Genomic DNA, 20,704 nt, shown 5'->3' on the forward strand with positions numbered 1-20,704 from the left:
GCCATTTTCCAAAGCCTCTATAGACCTAACTGCTCAGTATTTTTGACTGATTCTTTGATAGGCTCATTCAGGTTGACCAGAGGTATGTTCTGGCTACCTCCCCATATAGCGCATATTTTTTTTTTCAGATGCCAAAAATGGCCTCCAGAATAAAAACCTTCTCAAGGCTCCAGCTTTCACTGAAATTAGTCCATACTAAGGGAAGTGTAACACAACTACATAATGTAAAAGAATACACAAATACATTTGAGGTACAATAGATTCTTAGAAAGAACCAGAAAAATGAACCAACCTTCATTCTTTTTGCACTCAACTGTACATTCAAATTGCATATAAAAATGTTTTTGGCCATATCTCAACCAATTCTTGACCATTTTTGATGATTGAGGGACCGAAAATTAAGTAAAAATGTGTGTGAGTAAGGTCCAACATGTGATAAGATGAAAGACCGGTTGCAACTGGTCTTTTTCGGTTTTCAAATATTTACAAAAACATGGCAACTGGCAACTGGACTGACCACAAATGTGGGCAACTGCAACTGGAAAAAGACCGGACCATGGTTCAGTCCAGTTCAGTCATATGTATATTTTCAGTCCTGTAGACTGGATCTGTGAACACTAGCAACATACCGGTCTTTTGCAGTCTTTTGCAGTTACAGGACCAGTTTTAACTGGTTCTGGTCTTGACTGGTTTGTGACTGGTCTAAACTGGTCTTTGTAGGTCAGGTAGTGATGAAACAATATTATTCTAAGTGTATTAATGTATGAGGAGGTGTACACGACTTGGTAGCAATGTACATGGGTAATAGCGGGTGTCATCACATCCACCTTGACTGTTTGTTGATGTCATGAACATGTTTGTCCATGTATCATCGCCATTCATTGATTATGTTGTTGTCAGGCAACGTGGCCTGTACTTTTTGTGTAAGAAAAAGGAGAGACGAGGGGTGTTAGGTGGCTCACCTGGCTGCTACCCACCATTTGTCATCTATGGTCCTTGTCGTTGTTCTCCGTCTATGGTTGCCAGGCACTGACAGTGACATTGCCCTGCTTCTTGTCTGAAATAAGGAGCAGGGGATGGGTTTGGTTGGTCACCTGGATGTTGACAGTCTTTCATTGTGGGTGTCATCATTCAATCACCACATTGTCCCTGTTTCTCATAAAGCTGAGGTGCCAAATCATTGTCGAAATGGTGTGCACTCACTTCATGTACTCAGCTGGTGCCATGGTGTGTAGACATTGTCATCATCATTAGCATGTGCAGAAGTGGTTGGGGGTGGTTGAACAGGGAGGTGGTGATTGTTGGTTGCAGCCACGTCGCTGTAACGACATGCTCCTGCTCTTTGTGTGAAAAAAGGCGAGGGGGAGAGCAGTTACATTGCTCACCTCACCTTCATGTTATTATTTGGTTCATCAAAAACTATTATACTCTAAGTTCGGCCCTGAAGGCCTGGCTTGAAAGACCAGTCTTTGACTGGTTAACCCAGTTTTTGCTTGGTCTTGAGATTTTGGAATCTGCAGAGGATCATAGACCGAACCGCGGTTATGGTTAGGGCTGTGCACCATGCCCATCCATGACGGGTTAACGGACAGGTAAGACGGGTAAACACCAGTTCCGTTAGAATATTTTTGGGACTTTGCAATGGGCATCAAAAAACGGGTGTCACCCGTTGTCACCTACAAGCAAACCACCTGTTACGGCCGTTATACGGGTACAATGGGCCCGATAATTTCACAAGATTTTATAGTCAGGAGGTATGGCAACACTCCTCTGCATGGAGCTTGGACGATAGCCTTGAGCTTGGGCTTCAAGCAGAATATCAGGTGCTCCACTCAGCGCCCATTTCAAACTCCGCGACTTATCAACTCTCTTCTTCCCACTGAGGATCTCAACAGCGATACCTCACAAATCTACTAGTAGGACCTAATCCTTGCGATGTTCAATGCACCTGTCAAAAGATTGTGGAAAATTTAGCCAATGGCTGCCAAGCCTGCCCAACAGTCACTGCAAATCGGCTATGTTGACAATGTTGTGACATCCTTGCGACATCCACAAGGTACTTCATACATCTGATTTATCTGAGCCTCGGTAATTTTATCAAATGGATAGCGTCATGGTCTTAAAAGACCTGCTCTCTCATTTGATGCCTTACGTTCTTGAACATATCTGAACACTCCACTTTCAAATTTCAATGGGTGGGCCACTCTCTCTTTTTTAATCTGCTCAATTTGACATTTCCTGTTTTCTGTCTACTTGAACTAGATATTCTCACTTCTCCAAAGGCATATGCGCAAACTCGTTGGCCTAACACAAATATCAAGCCAGCCCTCTGTCCATCATCAACAAAAACTATCGCGTCAAGCCCTCTGGCATTTCTTGCTGCTTTTTTAACCCTTTTTGCTGGTCCTGCCATCGCCGTATTCCAGTTTTTTAAGCTATCATCAAGGTTTACCAATGTGTGTATGGCTCTGCTGAAATCTTCACCCCTCAGTGCAGCCGTGATTTTGACTTATTATATCATTCTGTCATTTATATGGGGTGCATGATTAGTATTTCTAAATGTGATACTGGACTTAAAATGAATACCCTTCAGTTGTGTTCCTATTCCCACACATTATTCCTCTTCACCACATTGTGTGGTGCTTTTTCCGCCCATTTAGATATCATCGAAGCCATATATCGCACATGCGCCTTGACCGCTTGCAGGCTTGCAGCACCTTGTCAATGATCAAGCAAAATTCACAATTTTTGTTGTTCCACCTTCAGGCCTGACGCTTCCGCTTCGTAAGTATCTCAGTCAGTTATGTGACTGGTTACGCAATGATTTGTAGTCGTTTCAGATACTACAACGGTCAATGAGATTGAACAGCTTCTTGCCTCCCGAGGCATCTTTCCATGATCCCGCCAGTCGAGTTCATACATCTACCCTGCCAGCTCACGCTCATGTCGCCCAGAGAAGTCTCATTCGATGCAAGATCTTTCAGTCGGTCCTCTTACGCACTTTTTTATACATTGCTCATTTCTCGGGGGATTGGGTTAGTTTTGGAGAATTTGCTTTCACATCGATCCTTACTGATATTCGAGGTGACATAGATGCGCCGGCATGCAATAGTGGGCAAAAATGCGAAGTTTACTCTCCCAAAAAAAGATGGTATTCGAAGGCAGGTCATGATGCTTGGAGACGAGACAATTGAAGACACCAAGTCTATGTTCACAGTGAGATCTTTTTTGTTTTTATAGGTTCTGGCCTTACATTTTCTGCAGTAGTCTTTGGAGGCAAAGATAAGCCTGTCTCTTGATGCCTGGACGTCAAGCAATTGCCATGCCTTTTTGGCACTTGTTGCTCACTATATCACGAATGACGGTGAATGTGGTATGCAAACTGATTATCATAAAGTCGCGATGTCTCATATCCACACAGAAGAACTACTCATTGACTTTAGGGAATTAATCGGAGAGCATTCAGGGGAGAACATGGCTTCCATCGTCTGGTCAACTCTCGAAATGTATGGCATACAGGACAAGGTTCTTTTATTTCATATTATCTCTATGATATGACTTAAAAACCCATCTTAGATCATCGCCATAATGATGGATAATGTGACCAACAATGACACCTTAATGGACACATTGGAATTACGATGTCAGAACACCAACATTGACTTTTCCGCATCTGCGTCACGTATGTGTTGCATGCCTCACACCATTCATCTCGCGGCAATCAAGGTCAGTGTTTCTTGACTTCCTTAATTGTCATACTCATACATGATCCACCTAGCTCCTCGAAGGCATCGGAATCATGTCAAAATCAGAAGCAGGAAAAGCAAGCAAAAACCTCAATTATCAAGATGATGTCAATGTCGGTGTCAATCACGAAGACAATATTGACGCCACAGCTGACGATGATGATTACAACAATGACGGAGACTTCAGTGCTGGACCCACAAGTCAAATAAAGGCCACCATGCAGAAGGTCAGCTGTCAAATCCGTTATGTACATTCATATTGGTCTAACATTTATGTGAGTAGCTTCGAAGAATTGTTCACTCTGAGCGCTCCACTCCTCAACGTCGTGAAAGTTGGGCCAGGCAGATTCAAATTGCGAACACCCAAAATGATACGCCACTGCCCACTCTCAATCTGATTCTTGATGTTAGAACGCGGTGGTCGTCGACTCATCAAATGCTTCATGCGTCATGTATTATAAAATTTGTTTGCTTTTAAATTGATCCTCTCCCAGGTTGTGCACTTGATTACCGGCAAGTCGTCGATTCGTTTGCTCACTTTCATTGAGACCTTTGGGCGTACGAATTGACAAGCAAGGAATGGGAGGCAATTGAGCTTGTTACCAGTTGGCTAAAAACCTTCTGTCTCACAACAACAGAAATGTCAACAACGCATACTCCAATGCTCTCCATGACACACGCCATCTTTCGAGGCCTCCAGGATGACCTGCAAGACATCATCCGAAATCTTCCCCCTATGGCTTCGCCTTCCCTCAAGAAGGGTCTTATGGATGCACACCTCAAACTTAGTGATTACTACTACAAAATTGATGCTTCACCATTCTACCTGTGGTCATCATGTGCGTGTCATATTTACATCTATTCTCGGAGAGTCTCTTACACTTATTTTAGTAGTAGATCCATGCATTTCTTACGAAGGATTGAGGGACGAGTTTGCCGGGGACCCCATTCTCGCAAGTGAGCTAGAGACATCCAGAGTCAATCTCCATGCTCACTTCAACACCAAATATATGCCACCACCACCTTCATCACAATCCACTCCGCTTTCATCAGTACCTTCATCATCAACTGTTTCAATTGCGTCAAACTCTAGCTCCAGTACCTCGCAAATACCCCGTTCTCCTCAGAAAAGCTTTACCGCAAGGTTTCAAAGAAGGCGTGTCATTTCTGATGAATTAACGGAGTTTTGGAACTTGCCACAAGAAGACTTCAAGAAATGTGATCCGGTGCGGTGGTGGTTCCAGCAGAGGGGACAATTCCCAAACCTTTACCACCTCGCGTGCGATATTTTCTCAATTCCAGGTAGGCAATGTCTTCATCATAAAATTGACTACTATCATTGACGTCTTGTTCTTTAGGGTCTGCAGTGGCTGTTGAACACATTTTCTCTGGAGGTAGAGATACAATCTCACTCCGCCGTGCTAGTCTTAAGCCTGAGACCATTAGGGTTCTTATGCTCGTAAAACGTAGACTCATCCTCAGGTGCAAGGTAAATCGTCGTAGATGATTTTCGCCTTTTTAAGTCTTTTATTTCAGTCGTTTATACTCTTTTAATATGTTCTGTTTCACATCCTTCAGAAAACTAGTAGGGAAGACGGCCATCTACAGCCGTCTTCACCCGTTTTCGACCCGTCCCGTCCCGTTACAATTCGAGTGCATGGAAAAATGGGGCATCCATCCTGCTCAGAAGCCCGTCAAGACCGTAAAACAGACAGCCGTACCTGTCAGACAGGTGGTGCGCAGCCCTAGTTATGGTCTTTGTCGGTCCTCATAATTTGCAGTCTTGATCAGTCATGGTTTGGTCTGGTCATGGTCTTTTTCCAGTCTTGTGACCAGACTTCCAAACACTATGCTTGAGAAGAATTTTAGGTTGGTGAGAAGTGGTTGTGTATGCAAAGAGAGCAGTCCAGTTGCTAACACCAGTTGCTCATCAGAAAGGTGGAATTCTGGTGGATTCTGGTGGAATAAAATTTAGCAGGAGGGCCTGCTAATTTTTTCATTCTGCTGTTTTCTCATTCCAGTGGAATTTGATTATTCTGGAATTTACACCAGAATGGGCAGAAACAAAATTTCATTGAATGCATTTAGTTATTTGTTGTTTACCACTAATTATAATTTATTTATTTCTGACAGATAACAAACAATGCTTGTTTGGCAACCCAGACTCACCAAACATGGCCACCCTTCCCACTACCACCATCGCCACCAACCATGCTTGTCACCCATTGCCACCACTGCCCACATTGACCAGGAACCATGACCATGCCATGTTGCATCACGTCAATGACAACTCACCAATAAACTGTGTGTGTGAGGTCCAGGCAATGCAGCAATGTGTTGTCTGATAGTGATGATGTGGCACATCATCACTGTCCAGCTGTTTTCAGCCACCTCACTTCAATCACCCATTTTAGGGTACCTATGAGGTACATCAATTCCTTGATTTAGGGTACCTTGAGGGTACCCATTCCAGGGTGGTATATGAGCTCCATACCAATACCATGGTACCATGGAATGGAAAACCCATACCATATCCCACTCATACCAATACCATGTTACCATAGCATACCATGTCATGTTATACCATACCAGATGGTATGATGTCACTTCATACCATCATACCAAAGCTGACATGGGGTGTCTGGGGTCCTTTTCCAAAATATATAAATTATTTCTGCAGGCCACAATACTGGTCCATTGGGTGCCATTTTTTGTGGGGTGGTTCTCCAGGTTTTTCCTGAGATATTAGGCTACAAATTGAGGCCAGATAGTCCAAACCATCTATTGAAAATGAGTTTAAATAGGCTTTATCCCAGCTTCCCCATGCATCCAAAGCCATTTAATGATACATATCTTTCCCAGTCCTTTCTATTAGAACAATATTCATCCAAATTAAACAATACCACATCCATTATGATGAAGTGGTCATTGAGAAGAAAAGAAAAGTGGAAAGGCTTTCAGGTTTTTGCTAAGATTTCCAACTCCAAGTGGAGGCCAGATAGTCAACTCCAACCTTTAAAAATCAGTTCAGTTGAGGGTTTTTCCATTCCTGAAAAGCCATTAACATGAATGCTTTCAATAATAGGTTAAATATATTTTGCCCAGTAGGGCCAATCAGACAGTCCTGCCTACTTACATAGCATACACATATAGTATGGCCAACAACACCATCATATAATCTCGATTTTCTTACAAACTACATATGATGGAATCAAGTATTGTTGTTTGGCCAAAGTCTTCTTTGTCATAATATTCAGTCCAATTTATTGAAGCTGAGTGAATCTTTCCAATATAAAGTCTTGTCAATTGGAAATGGAATCAAGTCTTGTTGTCCTGACAGTCTTCATTATCAAAATATTATACCATGGTATTGCACTTCCATACCATACCATGTACTCCACTCTCATACCTTCATTCCTACCATGTTATTTGATGTTTGAGGTGCCCTAGAACAACCTCAGTGCACCTCAGGACAACCTCAGCACATCTCAGGACAACCTCAGGTTGCTCTGGGAAATCAAAAAAAGGAACCTGTACCTGGTGGCAACCTGATGCCCTGAGTTCTGTGACAGCAGGACCTATGAATTTCATGTCAGATGCCTGATCCCCATCCAGAGGAAAATTTGGAAAAAATCTGGGTAGGCCTCAGGCCTATCTGGAGGAAATTTGAGGAAATTTTGGAAAATGCCTGAGTTAAATACTGTTGAATATCCGGATATAAATTGCCTAAAGTTAAGACACCTGATCCAAGTTATAGCGCTTCAGCATCTGTCATGTCTCTTTTGCTTTCCTTCTCCTCTTCTCATCACACACCACCTCCCCCCCAATTTATGTATGATCGTAAACTTAAGTAGTGTACCATATCAATTGTAAACAAGTTGCACATAGTATAACTTAAGAATGGGCACCAGAATAGCCCAATAATAGCCCTAAGAAACATGTAATGGGTGCTGGATAGACACCATGAGGCTATATTGTATCTTGGTGAGTTCTGTACTGTTTTCTACCAAATAAGTGTTGGTTACCAGCTATTTGCTGTTGATTTTAGGGCCTGAAGAGACGAGAGGTTTGCATGTCCGCATTCTGGAGATATGCTACATTTTCTGTTTTGGGGGGCAAGTACCCTAGGTCAGTCAAATTTCCATCATTTCTTATGATCTAAGGCTCGTTTACAACATATTCTAGTGTCGTTTGAAGGTCCCAAAGAGATGAGAGGTTTGTGTGTCTGCGTTCTGAAGATATGTTACATTTTTTGTTCTGGGGAGAGTTAAGCTGTATCTTGGTCAGCTTTCCACCATTTTTCATCATTGAAGGCTTGTTTACATTGTATTCTAGTCACATTTGAAGGAGCTGAAGAGATGACATCCATACGTGCTCCCATTTCTATGCTATCTCACATTGTCCCCTATTTTTTGCGAATTTCTATTTATTTTCAAAACCCTAGAGTTTCTATTATAGTTCTATGCTTGAAATATACATTACATTGTGTATCTATCAGGTAGACATCACTTTGAGAATTATGTGCCAGCTTGAGCCGGCTTTGAGTCAGCTAAAAGCCGAGCTGAGCCACTTAAGGAAATTTAGCTGGCTTACATCAGCTGGCTCTCAGCTAGCCGAGCTGCGGCAACACTAGTTCAAATTGATCGAGACTGGTTTTTTTGTGTATAATTCATGGTACCAATATAAACCATTTGTATCTCAACTATCATTACTCTGAAGAATAAATGGGCTATCTGACATAATAAAGCATGTAAATACCCGTCATTCTACCAATTTTTAAGAGATTTAATGAAGATTTGACATAGTTATGACTGAAACCAAATTACATCTCCTAAAGACTTGGGCAAAATTTAATGTGGCAACTGCAAATTATTTGATGCATACCTAGATGGTGAGCATATTTTCATACTTATAGTTTCAATATCCAAAAATTGAATCAAGCAAAATGATGAAAATTTGAGTGAGTTAGAATTAAAGTCATTCTGGTACAAGTTGTGCAAACAAGTATTTCTACCAAAATGGATTTGGTTATATCTTTCTCAGTTCTTAACCATTTTTGATGAACTAAAGACCCAATTAAAGGTAATAAATGTGATTACAAGGGTATGTAATGCATGTGACCATTTAACCATTGCAACAGATCAAAACTGGTCTTTGAATGGTTTTAAAAGATTTCTGAAATGAGGCAACTGGCAACTGGAATAACCCTAAATTTGGGGAACTGCAACTGAAAAAAAGATCAGACCATGTTCCAGTTCAGTTCAGTTCTACGGTTTTTTTCAGTCCTATGGACTGAACCTTTAAACACTAAAAGGGATGGTTTGCTTGTAGATAGAGCACCTCTGAATATGCCTGACATTTTAATGGATGATGGATCACTGTCTCTATGATCATCAGCTGCCTTATACCCCAACACAACTCACATCTTCTGATGTTTGACTTCTCAATGTGGAAAAGATAGTTGTTGAGTGATATATATTCTGTTCATAGTTGCATTAGCAGACTTGTTTGTGACCTCAAGAATATGTTGTTGATCTTTGGGAACTTGCTGGATAAGTCTGTGTTGACATGTTGAAATCTTGCATAGTGTAGTGAAACCTTTCACGTTTAACCATTCTGCACTCCTGTGAAAACTTACTTGACCACTATAGCACTAATTGGTAGGTGCTTCCAGAGCATCGGTGGTAACTCCACTGGTAGGCTTGATTTCAATCTGCACAGTGGTTGCTGGCCATAGATTGGTGCTACAGGCATCACTTTCAAAGGTGTAGTGTTACATAGCCATTTAAACAGTTAAGCTTTGGAATTTTCTTTTAAAGTGTGGAGGTCTTGAACCTGTCCTGTTTCTATTGAGTGTGATGATATTTAAAGTGTGGTTAATTGCATTCAACCACACTGATACAGTAGAAAATAACTGTTACACTCAATACATTTATACAAAGTTCTCTAGCAATTTTGAGTCTTTGTTGTTGAGACATCTATTGTTGTGGTTATGACCTCCAGCTGGACTAATTAACTGGGTATACACTAACTGGGCAAAAAGATTGTCTGATCATTTTTTGGACAAAGTTGGTGCTATAACATGAGAATCAAACATTTTGAGAACTAAGCTCTAGTGTATAAAATATAGCTAAGGAGGTGTAGATTGTATATACCAAGTCTGGAGATGAACAATTGAAAACTCAGGATAAGGCAGGGCATTGACTGTGACAAGTGCCAAAAATGGGATGTAACAAAGTGGGAAATTCTGAATGACTGCAACCTACTGAAAGCAATTCACAACTTGAGGAAGAGATATTTTGAACACTGGATCTCCCTGCTATTGTTATGAGTATCATAAAGTCTCTGGGCTAGAAAATTTTATATCTTCCTCTAAAAGGTAAATTTGAACTTATTCTCCATTTTATGTATTTTATACTCAATATATTTGTTGGAATGAGGTAAAATGACTCCCTATTGTTGTTTGTAGTGTGTATAATACAAAAGGTAGGTAGAAATGTTAAAATGAACATTGCATGATGTCTGTAGAAGCTAATTCCCAGAGTTTTTCTGGAAGTAAACAAGTATCTACAACATTGGTCCTTCTTTTCTGCAAGAAGAAAAAATGCTACCATCCTTTTGAATTAATCCATGGAGACTCAGGATGTCTTTTAAACAATGCCTGAAGTATAGCATGATAGCAAATAAATTTACACTGGGTATAACTTGAAAAGTCCCCAATAAAAGTACATTTTGCATAGAGCAAGAAAGGTGTGGGGTCTCAGATCCTTGTATAAATAGGACCTCTGTTTATTTTTTTTGGATAGTGTTACTAGGCATGAGAAGTGCCTTGTGAAATATTTTCAGCCCCAATTCACCAAGAAAAATGTCAAGGATTGGTCCAGGATGATTGCTCTATGCAAAATGTACTTTTATTGGGGACTTTTCAAGTTATACCCAGTGTAAATTTATTTGCTATCATGCTATACTTCAGGCATTGTTTAAAAGTCATCCTGAGTCTCCATGGATTAATTCAAAAGGATGGTAGCATTTTTTCTTCTTGCAGAAAAGAAGGACCAATGTTGTAGATACTTGTTTACTTCCAGAAAAACTCTGGGAATTAGCTTCTACAGACATCATGCAATGTTCATTTTAACATTTCTACCTACCTTTTGTATTATACACACTACAAACAACAATAGGGAGTCATTTTACCTCATTCCAACAAATATATTGAGTATAAAATACATAAAATGGAGAATAAGTTCAAATTTACCTTTTAGAGGAAGATATAAAATTTTCTAGCCCAGAGACTTTATGATACTCATAACAATAGCAGGGAGATCCAGTGTTCAAAATATCTCTTCCTCAAGTTGTGAATTGCTTTCAGTAGGTTGCAGTCATTCAGAATTTCCCACTTTGTTACATCCCATTTTTGGCACTTGTCACAGTCAATGCCCTGCCTTATCCTGAGTTTTCAATTGTTCATCTCCAGACTTGGTATATACAATCTACACCTCCTTAGCTATATTTTATACACTAGAGCTTAGTTCTCAAAATGTTTGATTCTCATGTTATAGCACCAACTTTGTCCAAAAAATGATCAGACAATCTTTTTGCCCAGTTAGTGTAGGTCTAGCAGTCTATTGTCAGAGCCCCTTTCAAAACAGACAAAAAAGATTTTTCATTCACTCAGGATGCAGGCCACATTAACTTGAGCCAACTACTGTAAACAAATTGTCAAGAAATTTCAAATAGTTTTATGGTAACAATGTCTGAGAAATTGTAAAAATATTGTGATATTTCTTTAGATAATACTTATGTTTGTCAAAGAAAAGTCATGATAATTTTACAATTTCTTTACAGTAAGTTAGTCAAAGGTAATATGGCTTGCATCTAGTAAATAACAGCATATCAAGACATGAGCACAACATAGAATATCAGTGAGACAGAAACAAATCACTAGAAGGTGAATTAAGTACTGCTTCTTGTAAAGTCATCATCAAAATCTTTCCCTTTATGAAACAAATGTGACATTGTGGATTTAAATTTTGAAACTCTCTTTGCAAGTTTGGAAAGGGAATGGACTGAGGATAAAGACATCAGAGGGGGTTCAAATAGCAATTACCAAAGAACATACCTTTTTTCTCAGAATTCATTGTTGTATCTGGAAGAACTGCTTCAACTGGATGATTGAAAGCAACATGTGTTGAATGCAAGTTTTGTTCACCATGACCTGTGGTGCCTGCATTAAGAACTTGAATCTCCTGTGCTTCCTGGACATTGGCTGTGGTGGTAATTGTATGAGATTCTGCTGCAGGAACTCTGTCCTTTAATGTGTGGGCTTGAGTCTCCAGCTTCTCTGCCTGTGTGTATTTTCTCAAGTTTCGATATGTTGCTGCTAGATTTGCCATGGAATTGATTGTGTCTGGGTGTTCCACTCCAAGAATTCTGTTTCTTGAATCCAGAACTTGCATCTGCAGCTTCTCAGCCTCTGTGTATTTTCCCAGTGAATAATATGTTGATGCTAGATGTGCCCTTGCTCTGATTGTATCTGGGTGTTCCACTCCAAGAATTCTGTTTGTTGCATCCAGAACTTGCATTTGCAGATTCTCTGCCTCTGTGTATTTTCCCAGACAATAATAGGTGGCTGCTAGATTTGCCATTGCTCTAATTGTTTCTGGGTGGTCAACTCCAAGAATTCTGTTGATTGCATCCAGAACTTGCATCTCTAGCTTCTGTGCCTCCGTGTATTTTCCCAAGTTTCCATATGTTGCTGCTAGATTTGCCATTGCTCTAATCGTTTCTGGGTGGTCAACTCCAAGAATTCTGTTTGTTGCATCCAGAACTTGCATTTGCAGCTTCTCTGCCTTTGTGTATTTTCCCAAATTTTGATATGTTGCTGCTAGATTTGCCATTGCATTGATTGTTTCTGGGTGGTCAACTCCAAGAATTCTGTTGCTTGCATCCAGAACTTGCATCTCTAGCTTCTCTGCCTCTGTGTATTTTCCCAAGTTTCAATATGTTGATGCTAGATGTGCCCTTGCTCTGATTGTATCTGGGTGTTCCACTCCAAGAATTCTGTTTGTTGCATCCAGAACTTGCATTTGCAGATTCTCTGCCTCTGTGTATTTTCCCAGACAATAATAGGTGGCTGCTAGATTTGCCATTGCTCTAATTGTTTCTGGGTGGTCAACTCCAAGAATTCTGTTGATTGCATCCAGAACTTGCATCTCCAGCTTCTCTGCCTCTGTGTATTTTCCCAAGTTCATATGTTGCTGCTAGATTTGCCATGGCTTTGATTGTATCTGGGTGTTTCACTCCAAGAACTTCTGTTGCTTGCATCCAGAACTTGCATCTCCAGCTTCTCTGCCTCTGTGTATTTTCCCACATTGTCAATATGTTGCTGCTAGATTTGCCATTGCTCTGATTGTGTCTGGGTGTTCCACTCCAAGAATTCTGTTTCTTGCATCCAGAACTTGCAGCTCCAGCTTCTCTGCCTTTGTGTATTTTTCCAGACAAGAATATGTTGCTGCTAGATATTCCATGGCACTGATTGTGTCTGGGTGTTCAACTCCAAGAATTCTGTTGCTTGCATCCAGGACTTGCATCTCTAGCTTCTCTGCCTCTGTGTATTTTCCCAGACAGTTATATGTTGCTGCTAGATTTGCCATGGCCTTGATTGTATCTGTGTGTTCCACTCCAAGAACTTTGTTTCTTGCATCCAGAACTTGCATCTCCAGCTTCTCTGCCTCTTTGTATTTTCCCAGCATGGTATATGTTTCTGCTAGGTGGGCCATAGCTCTGATTGTGTCTGGGTGTTCCACTCCAAGAATTCTGTTCCTTACATCCAGAACCTGGATTTCCAGCTTCTCTGCCTCTGTGTATTTTCCCAGGTCTCGATTTGTTGATGCAATATTTTCCATTGCTCTGATGATATCTGGGTGTTCTGCTGCAAGAATTTTATTCCTTGTATCCAAAACTTTAATCTGCAAGATTTTCGCTTCCTTGAAGTATCCTTGGTTTCGCAAGAGATTTCCAAATTTGGCATGAGCATCATCCAAGTAACTGATGCCATTCTGGTTGCTTTCTGATCTCAAATACTGCATATTTGCCCTTACATGTGTTACCAAGACCCTGTAAAACTTATACAGTTGGCTTTCACCCCATCTCAGTGAACAAGATAAAGTAATATGTGCCATTAAGCAACATCTTTCCCTCTCATCCAAAGTCATTCTGTCTCTTCCCCAGGCATGGACCAGTGGATGCATTGAATACACACCATCAGATGATGCTTTCTTGATCAAGGAGAAGAGTAGCAACATCCGAATGCCCTCTCCAAAAAGTAAATTATCCCAAGTACCTGCCTTGTTCAAAGGAAGTAGTCTCCGATCCAGCATAGAACTGGCAAGTGGCAATTCAGGGTAAGAGGGTTTTTCATCTTTTTGAAGAGCAGCATAAATAAATATATCCTCAGTAATTCCCTCATGATGGAAGAAAGGAAATAGTTCCAGAAGGAGCATTGCACTTTTGGCTGCATTGGCCTTATGAGAATCATCAGATTTAGATCTTTGTTGAATCTCTCTGTATGATAACTCCCAAGTTTCATAGACAGTTTTGTTATACTTAGAAGCTCCAGTGAAATCACAATGGGATAATAATGTTTTTCGATGCTCATAATATTTTGCAAGATAATTTCCAATAGTGCTGGCTCCAGAAGCAATGTAAGCACCAGCCTGATCAATAGCAAGAGGAAGGTAGAAGAGCTCCTTCACAATCTTAGAAGCCTCAGTTAGAAACTCCATTGAGCATAGATCCAAGCAGCTAGCTTTTAGAAGTAATCCAATAGCATCTTTCTCTTCCATCTCAATTACTTCAAGAGAATTCTCAGGCAAAGTTAGAATTCTCATGGTGTAATTGCGACTAGTTATTAAAATATTCCCCCCCCTTCCAGGGGGAAAATAAGCCTCCAGCTCAGCAGGTGATAGGACATCAGCATTATCAAAGACCATCACATAGTTCTCTTTCAAAAACCCAATCCAGTGAAGACCAGATTCAGGTGAGCCATCCAGTCCACTAGACTGGGCTGCAGGAAGATTACAGATACCCTTGAGCCCCTGAGTGATGGTGCCAACTGAGGAAGCATCAATCCAGAAAACAGAAGAGAAACTGAAGGCAATTAAGATTTCAGAAATAAGGGTTGGATCTGCCATGACACTCACCAGCCAGACATTTCCTCAATGAACTTCAAGCAAATCTGAGTCTTTCCAATACCCCCCATTCCATACAACAGAAAGAACTTTCGCCTCAGAGCTGAGTCATGTGTGTTGGAAAAATGCCTCTTGAGGTCGGTGATGACTTGTTTGCGGCCGGTGAACCGATTGCTCGGATTTGGCATAAGGGGGATGACCCCATCGGACGTCGTCCTACCGCCATAATCGATGTGCACCTGCCCAAGATTTACACGGTCAGTTTGCTTCAACGGAACTTTTGCACCACTGGGAAGCATTCTACTCACGGAGTTAGCAGTAATATCAATGAACGTGTTGTCCCGAGCAACAAACTGGCTAGCGCCCGCAAAGCTCATGTTCAATGTCGAAGGTGGAGAGGTTCAGGATGAGGGAAGGAAGGAAAGGAGAGCGCCCAGATGCTAGGGACCCCCAATCACGGCACCGTCCACGAGGTGAACGTGTGTTTTGGTCTATTTTTATGTACCTTACGCACGCGCCTGGGCCTTTCCCCCTCCTCCTGTCTTCTCGTGTTCTTCCCTTCCAGTGTGACCCTACTTCGAGGTAAGTGGTTCGCCTTCGTTTGAATGCCTGTGTTCATACATGTAATCCCTTTTCCAGGACGGAGGTGCTGCGCGGTAGCTCAGCGGGTCGTGTTCAGGTGCCGATATGTCTGTTTCGTCGAGTCCGTGAAGATGGTCAGAGCGTCAAGTGAGTTCATCCTCTTTCCTATTATTAACCCGCGGTAGCTAGCTAACGACTGTTTACGCAGTTGGCTCTATGGAAAGCCCAGTGTATCTCCCCTTCAACTCTCAAAACCGACCGTCAATGAAAACCCAACCCTCCTCCGCGATTCTTTGTGTCCCAACCATTTTCAGCAGCGGCGTGTTGCCTCCTACCTCCTCATCTCAACTCCCCCTCTACCTATTCTCGCTGCAGAACTCCACTACCTTGTTGCCCCTTTAGCCGTCTTCCTGGATTAGGTCGATCATATGGGAAGGCCATCTAGATGCTACATGTGCACGGCCTCCTCGTTTCGGCGCGTTGTAAAAGCGACGAAGCGGGGATCTGGAAAGGACGAGGTTCTCGTCGTTGTTCAATGTCCACGAGCGAATATCGTGGACAAGATTTGGACGAGTCTTCTTCAGTGTGGGGAAAGAGGGTGACTGTTGAGCTACAAGGGTTGAGTGCTGACCGTTCACGGTACCTCAATGGCTCACACCATTTCTCTTCGAAGTTGCCTCTCCCGAAAGACAGGGTCACGGTGAACTCGCCCCCATCTTCTTGTGGTGGGGAAGATTCGATTTCTTCGCCCGCATCTGCGTCTGGAAAAGAAGGAGATTGAAGTGCACTGAGGGGCGGAGAGGATCGCGTTGAATCCATACATGCTGGGCCGGCTCAGAGATCGTGCGGAGAAAGGGCGAATCGGCGTCATTGAAAGAGGAAAGGAGGAGAGAGGCAAAGGCTGGCCGAGTCCGGTATCATACGACACTGCGTCCTGAATGGATGGGGTCGCCTCCGATGGGTTTTGGCAACGCAGTTGAGGACAGGAGTTCGCAAAGAGTGGTTGAGCTGGTGTGGTGGGGTAGTGCTGTTGCAGGCGGAACGATAAAAGACCACCATGGAGGAATCTCAAGTGCGTGAGGCCGGAGTCGGTGGAGGGGTATAGGCTAAATATCGAAGACGGTCCTCGTCCCCAATCTGGCGCCTTAGACCGCTCGGTATGCATCCTTCACAAAACCTTTACTACTTCATCTTACGCGTCTATCAAGAATCCCTGTGTTGACGCCAAAAATTCAAGCAACACCAGCTCATCCAACAACCCCACGACCCCCTCCCAAATCCTAAACCGCCCGACCTCCTCACCCACCCAAGGAACCTCGTCATTCCAATGGGTAATCACACCTGCTGCCTGTCCCTCGAACACCACCGCCCTCAGTCAAGCATCTCCACTCCACACGGCACTAATCATACCCTCGTCCATGCCACTCCATACTTCGTCCAGAACCAGCAAGGGAGGCCGAGATACTAGTGCACGGATGAGGAGTACAATACGCTGTTCGCCTGGCCAGAGGGATTCGAACCGACGTGCCGCGAATTCTTTTTCCAGCTCCGGCGTTCCTGGCGTGGACCAGGCTCGTGGGCCAAGGGAGAAGAGGACCTCCCAGCACCGAGCGATTTGCCATTTCTCCACTTCCCTCCTCCTCTCCTACCTCTCCACCCCAGTCGGTTCGCTCCCCATCTCAACCTCAAATCCGAGCTCATCCTCCCACACACGTATCTCACCCACCCTCTCACTCCCTCGAAGCGGAACAAAACCCCCCTCCAAAGCCTGTAACGACCGCCTCCCAAACCGTCGTGCCTGGACGACGACGCGAGGAAGCGTCGAATAGTTTCGGATTAGCGTGCGTAGGTGAGGTGTTGGTGTACGTTTTCGTGGGTTGTGATATTGAAGAAGAGGGAGATGATGACGTGGCAGGAGGTAGGGAGGGCAGCGCCTGCGTATACGATTGTGGGTGGTCGCCTCAGTGTTAAGAGGGAGAGGAGTGTCGATTTTTCCTGAGCCTGTAATGGAGGGGGTTAGTTACGGCAGGCCTGAAGATAGAAAGGAGGGAGCTGGATATGAATGTATGCGCGAAAAGACGGCTATAATGGGCTAAAGGATGAGTAGGAGCAAGTCGACGAAGAAATTGAATTGAAGCCCGCAACATGGTCAAGGGCAATGCAAAGTTGAACCAAAGTTGAACGAAGGAAATGCTTCATCTAAGTACAGGAGGCTGATGGACGGCTTGGCGAATCGAAGGAAGCCAGGCAGCGAGCTCGTGTTCTTGAGAAGGATAAGGAGGCATTCGTGGCTGAGCTACGTCCTCTGAGGGCATGCTATGATCTCCTCACGCAGGAGAAGGCGGAGCAGGACGAGTGAGCGACCTCGAGTGGGCGTCTGCAGAAATGAGGGAACGATTGGCACAACTACGAGAAGACGTCCTTCGCACGAGTAAGAGGCTTGTAGAGCCTAGGTGCGGAATGGCGAGACAGAGAAGACAGCAGAGCTGACTGACCAAATATTGCGACGACTGCACGCTGCATTCGGGTCAACAGTCGGATGTCATGAACAGCTCCAATCGCACCTGGACCAGCTGCAGAGTCGTCAAGTTGACGATAGACAGAGATCCTCCCATGGCACGCTGTGGACTCCACCACCTGGCTGAAAAACACGAGCGTCGCGGTCCGCATCGTCAATACAAGAACTTTAGTGATAGGTCTGCCACGGTCGAGGGACATAATTTGAATTCAGAGGCTCTTCTAGTAGAAATGAAGGCGTATCTAGAAGATGACATGGTATCGGAAAGTGAATGTATGCAGTATCTATGCCTGAGTCCAACATCAACGAGAGACTTGATATGATAATTGCTTGTACTACGAAATGGGATTGGGCTAGTAGGGTGGAAACGCCTGGAAGAAATAAGAAGACAGTTGACCACGTAGAGGCAATTTCAAATAGTAGGTAGAGGTCAGGGCGAGGCCCAGATCGACATTGATTCTACTCTTTGCTCGACTTGAGACATCGCAAAGGACGGAGTGGGTCGTCGATGAGAAGGTTATCAAGCGTCTCTGGGGTCCGGTGGAAAAGGATAGCCAAACAACCACGCTGGGCGCACCCTATCAGACGATCGATATATGTGAGCTGGCGAAGACCGAATCCACGAGCTTGGTACTTGTTGTACCTTCTTCGCGAGTCGACGCACGAAGGGGTGCAAGCGGGCAAGTTGTGCGAATCATGGTGATGGGCGAAAGACAGTGCGATCACTAGCTGGGGATTGCACTGGTGTTGTGGTACTAGAACCTAAGTAACGAAGGGGGTCGGTCAGCCAGGCAAAAGACCAGATAGATGCAAGGTGACGAGGAATTCAGAAGCCGGTGAAGGGAGAACGGTATACCGAATGAATAAGTAATGCAAGGCTGATGACTTACCGAAGCAGTTTTCCCCACTCTCCAGCTCTCCGACTCAACTTGCGCTTATGATCAGCGACGGCAGTGCTCTATGTGAGGGACTTGCCGTGGCTGCTGGCGAAGAGGTGATGCTGGATCCACGAGCTCTGTAGAGGCGCCTTAGCTGGGCAGATTCCACCATGGCAATATCCCCTTCGCGGGCCGATGCACGAAGGGGTGCAAATGGTGGACGCGAAAGACGATGCAATCATGGAAGTCGGGAGAGTTGGGGTTTGCCAGTGTTGTGGAATCAGAACCTGAGTAACAGACGACGGCAGTCAGCCGAGCGCAAAAGGTCAAATGGATGCAAGGTGGTACGGGGATTCGGAAGCCAAAGCAGGGAGAAAAGCACAAAGGAGGGGATGACTAACTCACCGAAGTCAAAAATGTCCGTTCTCCCCTGCCCAGCGAGCTGGCGTCACTTCCTTCTGAACAACGTGAACCAGGCGGACCACCATGGCTTGTGGAGCTTCTTGAGAGCGTATTGGCGTCGTCGAGCTAGGCATGGTTAAAGACGCTAGCCAGGTCACTGCAATGGAAAGGATGTTAGTTAGGCCAGGCGCTGTCGACCACAGAAAACTGTGTCGGAAAAATCCGTGATGCCTTATAATAGTAATGTGATTACAAGGCTGGCGGGAGCTATTGTAGTCACGTTATAATGAATCACGTTGCGTGATAAGATCAATATTTGTCTTCTAATCAAAGCGCTGAAAGCGCGTAAACACTGTCGGATAGGCACAGGAGTGTTGGGAACAGATGGACATGCTACGGAAAGGTGGCGCTTCGCGTTTACGAGCTGGGACAGGCTCCTAAGGAGTGGGAAAGGCGACGCAAAGTGAGTAGTTACGCTGCTTTGCTCATCCTGCACAATACTAACGCCTGTGATTGTTTTCAAGCGCATTGTTGACGTGTTGGCAGTTTCACGCAATGTGAGTATCATATTCTCTTCCACACAAGTTTTTAGCTAACAAAACTACTATATTTCCTTTTACTACCTACGACGAACTGAAATGACACCCGAGAAGACAATTACACATACACAAAGACTTCACATTTAAACCTAACATGTACACGCTGCCAGGAGGGCACGGGAGTTGCGGGGAACGGATGAATACTCCACAGAAAGGCTGCATTTTGCATGACGAAGCTGGGAGAGGTCGTGAGCTGTGGAAATGCGATGAAAGGTGAGTACCTACCTTGCATTTGATGTCATGCACGACACTAACCAGCGTGGTCATTTCAAAGCACTTGGCACTTTTCATGGAGCATTCTGCATTACTTATGCTGGTTCTGCGGATGAAGATACATCGTCTCGATGCTGGAAATGAGCAACAGCGATGTTTTGAAGTTTTGGAGGGATAAATGGAGTCCGGGGGATGCCAAACAATAAGTATGTCAGTTTGACTCTGTAGATTATTGTCACGCTAACATATTTTCGTAGATTCAACTTCTCTGTTTCACAACACTTCCAAAGACGAGATAGAACACCTACCTGAAGACTGTAAGTCAAGATGTTGACAACAAATGAAAGCACTAATGAAATACTTTTGCAGCCTAACCAAGATACCCGACGACAATATGTTGGGTCAATGGCATGAGGGACATCTACAGAACATGTTGATGTCTGCGACAGCTGGAACGACGAGGTATACACATGTCCGATGTATGTATACAACAACAAAGGAAACCACGAAGGCCAGCAAGTAAGTACACTTCCAGCTAACTGCATAATCGTAGACCACATCTGTTTTTTACTTTGTG

General features: G+C 43.6%; 3 protein-coding genes across 3 annotated transcripts; 2 read left to right on the forward strand and 1 right to left on the reverse strand.

The window, feature by feature from the left end:
• Positions 1-15,434: 15,434 nt before the first annotated feature.
• On the forward strand, positions 15,435-15,936 carry LACBIDRAFT_317524 (uncharacterized protein; the record flags this gene model as incomplete). Its single annotated transcript, XM_001890145.1, has 3 exons — positions 15,435-15,517; positions 15,575-15,664; positions 15,726-15,936. The coding sequence occupies 3 exons, from the start codon at positions 15,435-15,437 to the stop codon at positions 15,934-15,936; spliced, it is 384 nt and encodes a 127-aa protein (XP_001890180.1).
• Positions 15,937-17,798: 1,862 nt separating this feature from the next.
• On the reverse strand, positions 17,799-18,733 carry LACBIDRAFT_317528 (uncharacterized protein; the record flags this gene model as incomplete). The annotated part of the gene is made up of 2 exons (XM_001890152.1): positions 17,799-18,613; positions 18,659-18,733. 2 exons carry the CDS (start codon positions 18,731-18,733, stop codon positions 18,389-18,391), a joined length of 300 nt encoding a protein of 99 aa, XP_001890187.1. The 3' UTR covers positions 17,799-18,388.
• Positions 18,734-20,008: 1,275 nt separating this feature from the next.
• LACBIDRAFT_317529 (uncharacterized protein) lies at positions 20,009-20,305 on the forward strand (the record flags this gene model as incomplete). Its single annotated transcript, XM_001890146.1, has 2 exons — positions 20,009-20,127; positions 20,173-20,305. 2 exons carry the CDS (start codon positions 20,009-20,011, stop codon positions 20,303-20,305), a joined length of 252 nt encoding a protein of 83 aa, XP_001890181.1.
• Positions 20,306-20,704: the final 399 nt, after the last annotated feature.

This window comes from Laccaria bicolor, genomic scaffold, assembly GCF_000143565.1.
Source record: "Laccaria bicolor S238N-H82 LACBIscaffold_81 genomic scaffold, whole genome shotgun sequence".
NCBI lineage: Eukaryota > Fungi > Basidiomycota > Agaricomycetes > Agaricales > Hydnangiaceae > Laccaria > Laccaria bicolor.